The sequence below is a fragment of the Parus major genome, chromosome 2, assembly GCF_001522545.3.
Source record: "Parus major isolate Abel chromosome 2, Parus_major1.1, whole genome shotgun sequence".
Classification (NCBI taxonomy): domain Eukaryota; kingdom Metazoa; phylum Chordata; class Aves; order Passeriformes; family Paridae; genus Parus; species Parus major.
Window position 1 is genome coordinate 506303 of NC_031769.1, and position 7513 is coordinate 513815.

Consider the following 7513-nt stretch of genomic DNA (forward strand, 5'->3'; position numbering starts at 1 on the left):
GGGGCCTCCCCGGCCAGGGGGCACTTGCGGAGCCCCGCGCCCGCCCACCCACCATGGGGGATTTCTACGACCCGGAGCACCCCACGCCGGAGTAAGCGCGGGCCCTCCGCGGCCTCGGGCCCGCCGGCACCGCGCGGCCGCCGGCACCCGGGCCGCTGCCCCTTCCCCTTCCCGTTCCCCTTCCCATTCCCGTTCCTTTTGCCCCTTCTCTTTCCCTGTACCGCAGCCCTTTCCCTTCCCCTTCCCTCCGTCCTCCCGCCGGTCCGGGGTAGGCCGCGCATCCCCGGCCTTGCGTGATGGCCGCGGCCGGGGCGGGCGCGGGGAGGGCGGGCAGGGAGCGCGGGGAGGGCGGAGAGCGGGCGGCGGGAGCGGCCGCGCCGGGGCTGGCGGCTCGGCTGGGCTCGGGGGCCGTGTTCCCCTTGCCCGTGTCCCTTTCCCTGTCCCGGCCCTGCCCGGGGGTGCGCGGGGGGAGCCGGGCGGAGCGTGCGGACGTGTCCCGGCCTCCCCGCGGGGCCATTTTTCAGTACCTTCTTGATTATTATTATTATTATTGTTATCATTAATGCTATTTTTCCTAGTTACCGAGCCTCGTCTTGCTTTTACCCCTGGGATTCTCTCCCCGCGGGCGGCCCCTGCCCTGACCCCATTTTCTGCCAGGAGGAAGGAGCCAGGGAAGGGGGAGCAGCCTAATGGCCGGGAACTCTGGTTCTCCTCTGGATGGGGAATTTCACCAAAGCCACCCCCTTGATCCCGCCAGGGCCTCCGGCTTTATCTCCTCTCTGAGAAGTCACTGTGTCCCTGCCGGGCTTCTCCCCCCCAGCCCGTTTCCCGCTGGTTCTCAACGCTATTTTTACATTTTTTAGACTTCCTTGGTGAAGGATTCAGGGGCTCCATAAACTTTGCCAGCTCTGGGGTGGAAGGAGCAGAGATCTGGCACGGAGCACCCCCGCCAGAGCGATGGCTGGATTGGAGGCAAAGCTAAAAATGGTGTTTTTTTCGAGCAGGGACAACAGAGCAAACCTTTTTTGAGTGAATTCTTCCCGTGCCCACCTGGAGCAGCTGAGGAACAGCTTCCCCTTGTTGCAGCTGAAACGGTGCCGGTGGCTGAGCCTTCTAAAATTAGTGAGGAATGGAGGATTTCATTTGGAATCCGGGTTGTGTTTTGTCTCAGGTTGGGAGTAAATCCTGGTTTACTTCAGCTTAACCCTGCTGGGATGATTCCTTCCCAGGAGACCCTCTGGGTCCAAAGGACTCTCTTGTTCACCCCAAAACTTTCAGGCTAATTCAGGTGTTTTGCCTTTGTCGTTTGGAGCGTGTGGAGGGATCTTCGTGCCCGGGATTGGTTTGGCACTTGGAATTTGGTGTCCAGAAGTGTCCAGGTTGTCTCACGTCGCTGTTTGTTGTCTAAAAATATCCAGTGGTGCCAACCTGGGCTGTTGAAAGGAGCCGGAGCGGCTCCTCTGACGACTTTTTAATGGAATTATGGATTAATTTGCGTGATTTTGGGGTTTCCTTGGGCTGGGTGTTCCGTGTTGGGACTCACAAAGTTTTTGGGAGATCTCCCGGTGTTTTTAGGGTTGTTGTTTCCCCATCCCCACCTCGAATCCTGGCGTTCCTCCGCGTCCGAGCCGCGTTGGTTTGGGATAATTGGCTGAAGGTTGTTGGGAATGTCTGAGGGTCAGTTGGGTGTTTGGGAAGAGTGGAATTCCCAGGGAACTGTGCTGGCTGTGGGGTGGTTGTGGCTTCCCCCGTTCCATACCCGCCGCGGGGTGGGATGAGGAAGGATGTGTGGGGTTGGTTTTTTGGGATGAGTTGCTTTGGTAGCTCAGAACGTTGGGATTGTGCTGCTTGGAGAGGGTTCAGAGCCTGGTGAATCCCTTCCTTTTGCTGGGAATTACTCACTGGATGGTTTGGGTGGGAAGGGGCCCTGAGGATCATCCCATGGCAGGGACACCTCCCGCTGTCCCAGGCTGCTCCAAGCCCCATCCCAGCTGGCCCTGGGCACTTCCAGGGATGAGCTGGAGCTCCAGGCTGGCCGGAGCAGGCGGATGCTGAGCCAGGAGCCAACGGCTTTCACTGGGATTTTCCTGTGGGAAAGGAACTCTGGCTCGTTTTTACCTCGTGGCTCGCTCTCCGTGTCCGCTTATCAAGCAGAGCTCGGATTCCTGGGAGCTTCGGTATCCAGCAGAACCAGGTCTCCTTGACTCTTTGGATGCTTAAATTTGGGCCAGCCCAATTCCCAGAGCTTGGAGCTGCCACCACCACGTCCACATGGAGCTTCTCCATGGAGCTGCTTAGAATCCTGGATGGTTTGGGTTGGAAAGGACCTCAAAGCTCACCCAGTGCCACCTCCCACTGTCCCAAGCCCTGTTCAGCTTGGCCTTGGACATTCCCAGGGATCTGGGGGAGCCCCAGCTGCTCTGGACAAGCTGTTCCCGATGGACACCGATGGATGTTTGTATCCTGCCCTGAGCAGCAGCCACTTCAACTGCTGTTTCCTGGGAGAACATTCCAAGATTTGCCATCCTGAGGGTGCAGGAACCTCTTGGAGCGGCGACCCCTCCGTGCTGAGACTCCAAGGATTTCTTTTCCTCGTGTCACAATGGCAGCTGCATCCATCCATCTGCTCCTGGAGAGCTCCCAGCGGGAATTCAGGTCCATTTTGGGGGAAGATGCTTTCCCAGGCTCGCTGGTGATCCCGGTGGGCCCGTGCCAGGTGCTTTGGAGGGTTGGGATTTAGGATCAGAGCGGATTCCTTCGGTTTTGATACGGATTCCGACAGTCTGGAGCTCCAGGATTTTGGCTGTGGCTGTTGCCAAGGATTTTATTTTTGATGTTCATACTGTAGAGTCTCCCAGGCTGTTCCCTGCTGGTGTCACTTTGGGACTGGCTGGTTTTTCTGGGAATCTGGATTCCGTTTTCTGCCTTTCCCTGATGGAAACCATCCCAGGGGGTCGGTTCCCTCTGCACAGGCGGATGTGCCGTGGTGGAACAGCCACCTTTGGATCCTGGAGCACCTCCTGATCCACCTGGCTGAGTTTTCCACCTGCAATTCCCTTGGAATGCTCCTCCTTTTATTAATGATGGTCCCATGATTTATTAATGACGGGCTGTGGGATGGAGAGAGGAAAGGGAAAAACTCGACTCTGGCTGCCTGAGGTTTTCCAGGGGTTTCTATCCTGGGGTTTTCCAGCTTTAATGTGTCTGGAAAGTTGGATTAGTTAAGAAAAATTCACTTTATATCTTTGGCTTTGGGATCCTGACCTGGGACATTTCCAGGAATGGGGCAGCTGGAGCTTCTCAGGGCAATTTTAAATCTGATTTCTTTGGATATTTAGAAAGGAAGAGAGGATTTATCAACACCTGTTTTTAACGGGTGTTTTTCCTTCCAGAATTGTAGAATTCCTTGAGGAAAAGTCTTGAGGACGTCCAGGTGTGGCTGTGGTTGATGGAATGTTGGTAGAATGGGTTATTTCCTTTTTCCCTGATTTTTTTACCTGACTTTTCCCATTTTTTGGAGGTAAACTTCTCTAAAAATGCTCCATCCCTGTGGCTGCACCTCTCCTGCAAAATTCAGCTTTTTGGGATTCACCCCAGAGGGAATGACTTGGAACTGGACCTAAAATTCAGGAGAATCCAAGCCAGGAGTCCAAATTTGATCCCAAAATACTGATGTGAGGAAGAGGCATCAGCCTGGATCAGGAGCCCCATTTCCATTGGATTCCCTCTGGATTGCTCCAAGATTTTCCAGCTTCCCCAGCACCTTTATAATTCCAGAATTAATCTGGAATTCCAGAATTGGAGTGGAAATCCAACAGGAAAAAATTCCAGAGCCTGGTTCTTGGTGTTTTCTTGAGCTTTGCCTGCTCCTGGTGCCTCGTGCTTGCCTGCACAACATTCCCAGCTTGGAATTTTATGGGAAATTTCTGGTGTAAAGGAGCATGGAAGGGATTTATTCTCTCCTGTGGAATTGAGAGCAATTCCCAAGGTGTCCCTGCTCCTGCTGGGCAAAATCCCAGGATATTAAACTTCAGCTATAATTGGGTAAGAAAGAAATCCTTGGAGAATTTAGACTTATTTCTATTTATTTCTTTCTATTTATTTCTTTCTATTTATTTCTATTTATTTCTTTTTATTCCTATTTATTTATTTCTATTTACATCTATTTATTTCTATTTTTCTCTGTATTTATTTCAATTTATTTCAATTTATTACAGTTTATTTTGACTTCTTTCTATTTTTCTCTATTTTTCTCTATTTATTTTGATTTGTTTCCATTTATTTCGATGTATTGATATTTATTTCTATTTATTGCTATTTATTTTGATTGCTTTCTATTGCTTTTGATTTATTTCTATTTATTTCAATTTATTTTCATTTATTTCCATTTATTTCTATGAATTGATATTTATAACAATTTATTTCTATTTATTTTGATTTCTCTCTGTTTCTTTTGATTTAATTCTATTTATTTCTATGTATTTCTATTTATTTCTATTTATTTCCATTTATTTCAATTTCTATGTATTTCTATGTATTTCTATGTATTTCAATGTATTTCAATTTATTTCTATTTATTTCTATTTATTTCTATTTATTTTTATTTATTTCCACTTATTTCCATTTATTTCCATTTATTTCAATTTATTTCTATTTATTTCCATTTATTTCTACTTATTTCTATTAATTTCTATTTATTTCCATTTATTTCAATTTATTTCTATTTATTTCTATTTATTTCCACTTATTTCCATTTATTTCTTTATCCCATTGATACATTTGGGAAGAGTTTGGGTTCAGAATTTGGGGCTTTGCTGAATTTTGGGAATATTTGGCGTTGCACTAAAATTCCATGGTTTTACCTCAAAATCTCGGGATGGAGAGAACAGGGATGGCTCCTTTTTTTTTTTAGGGATGTTGGGAACTTCCCAAAGAGAGAATTCCTTGTTTTCCAGGGATTTTGGGAGACAAAGGGGGGTGATGTCATTCAGGCTCCAGAAGATCCAGCTTGGAATTCGCTGCCTCATTCCAGGAAAATTCCCGGTTTTCCTGGGAAAGCAGCAAGTGCTGGATCCTGGATCCATTCCCAAATCCTTCCCCTCTGAGGGAGGAGCTTTGCTGCTCCAGGAGTTTTTTCCCTGATTTTCAGCACAAATCCCAAATTTTTTGCTCAGCTCAGGTGGAGTCGCAGGACCTCTGCTCCAGGTGCTGGGAGTGAATCCTGATCCTTGGGAATGGATCCCAATCCTTGGGAATGGATCCTGATCCTTGGGAATGGATCCTGATCCTTGGGAATGGATCCTGATCCTTGGGAATGGATCCCAGTCCTTGGGAATGGATCCTGATCCTTGGGAGTGAATCCTGATCCTTGGGAATGGATCCCAATCCTTGGGAGTGAATCCTGATCCTTGGGAATGGATCCCAATCCTTGGGAATGGATCCCAGTCCTTGGGAATGGATCCAAATCCTTGGGAATGGATCCTGATCCTTGGGAATGGATCCCAATCCTTGGGAATGGATCCAAATCCTTGGGAATGGATCCCAATCCTTGGGAGTGGATCCCAATCCTTGGGAATGGATCCCAATCCTTGGGAATGGATCCTGATCTTTAGGAGTGAATCCCAGTCCTTGGGAGTGAATCCCAATCCTTGGGAGTGAATCCCAGTCCTTGGGAATGGATCCTGATCTTTAGGAGTGAATCCCAGTCCTTGGGAATGGATCCCAGTCCTTGGGAATGGATCCAAATCCTTGGGAATGGATCCCGATCCTTGGGAATGGATCCAAATCCTTGGGAGTGAATCACAATCCTTGGGACTGAATCCTGATCCTTGGGAGTGAATCCTGATCCTTGGGAGTGGATCCCAATCCTTGGGAGTGAATCCCAATCCTTGGGAATGGATCCTGATCTTTAGGAGTGAATCCCAGTCCTTGGGAATGGATCCAAATCCTTGGGAGTGAATCCCAGTCCTTGGGAATGAATCCCTGTCTCAGTCCCTGGTAGCAACAATTGTAAGTAAATTTTGATTTTCCTGATTATTTTTCCTAATTATTGAGATTTTCCTGATTATTTTTCCTAATTATTGGGATTTTCCTGATTATTATTATTATTATTCTTTTAAAATTCCTGAATTCCTCAAGTTTTCAGCTTCCAGAACTTCCTCCCCAAATCCTTTTCCTGCTGAAATCTATTTTAACTTAAATGGAGGAATTTACAAAGAGCAACTTAAAAAAGGAGGAAATTTCTCCGGGCACAGATAATTTTGGGATTTGAGCAAAATGATTAAAAATTGGTAAAAATTGGCAAAAATTCCCTTCTATTCCCACTAATTCCTAAATTTTCAGTCCTGGAAGTGGCTTGGTGCTGGTGGGGGAAATGTTTTGGTGGTGGAATTGAGCCTGAGCTTTAAGTCAAGCCTAACTTTGGATTTAGGACGGTTTTAATTTGAATTAGGAATAGTTAACGAGGGGGGGAAAATCCGGAGTGAAAGGATATCCTTGGCTGCTCTGTGGCCAAAATTTCCATGGAATTTTAGATTTAATGTGGATTTGGGGGTTTCTTTGGACAGCTGGGTTTTTGTGTGGATTTTGGGCTGGAATTCCCGCCTGTCCATCCCTCCTGTGCTATTCCAGAGGGGGAAATCCATGGGAATCATCCTGGAGGTGCTGCCCCGTGTGTGGATCCTCCTCATCCCTGGAGGGATTCAGGATGTTCCAGAATTTGGGAATTTCAGGCAGTTCCAGTTCTCTTTTCCCTGTGAGATTTTTCCTTGGATTGCTCCAAGGAAGGATTTGAGGCAGGGATTACATCCTGTGATAAATTCCATGGATTTATGGGAAGTGCTGCTGGAATCTCCTTCCCTGCTCCCAGAGGAGGAGGAGGAGGAGGAGGAGGGAAAAGTTTTCCAAGAGCTTTAAATTCCGGTGGGGATTTTGTGCCTCTATTTTCTTGATTCCTTTATTGGATTTCCAGTGGAATTTTTTGATTCCTGCCAGGATTTGAGGTGGAATTTCTTGATTCCTGCCAGGATTTCAGGTGGAATTTCTTGATTCCTGTCAGGATTTCAGGAGGAATTTTTTGATTCTTGTCAGGATTTCAGGAGGAATTTCTCCCTTGATTCCTTTATTGGATTTCAGGTGGAATTTTTTGATTCCTATCAGGATTTCAGGTGGAATTTTCCTTTGATTCCTGTCAGGATTTCAGGTGGAATTTCTTGATTTGTGTCAGGATTTCAGATGGAATTTTTTGATTCCTGTCAAGATTTCAGGTGGAATTTCTTGATTCCTGTATTGGATTTCAGATGGAATTCCTTGATTCCTGTCAGGATTTCAGGTGGAATTTCTCCCTTGATTCCTTTATTGGATTTCAGATGGAATTTTTTGATTCCTATATTGGATTTCAGGAGGAATTTCTTGATTCCTGTCAGGATTTCAGGTGGAATTTTTTGATTCCTGTCAGGATTTCAGGAGGAATTTTTTGATTCCTTATTGGATTTCAGGAGGAATTTTTTGATTC

General features: G+C 47.0%; 1 protein-coding gene across 1 annotated transcript in view; it reads left to right on the top strand.

Annotated features, from left to right (window-relative positions):
• Positions 1-6: 6 nt before the first annotated feature.
• The window catches only part of SETD2 (SET domain containing 2, histone lysine methyltransferase), a gene marked incomplete at its 3' end in the record, with an annotated part of 53158 nt that continues 45651 nt past the window's right edge, over positions 7-7513 (top strand). The window contains exon 1 of the mRNA XM_033512157.1: positions 7-91. Coding sequence (XP_033368048.1) covers positions 54-91 — 38 coding nt within the window. The remainder of the gene's footprint in view (positions 92-7513) is intronic.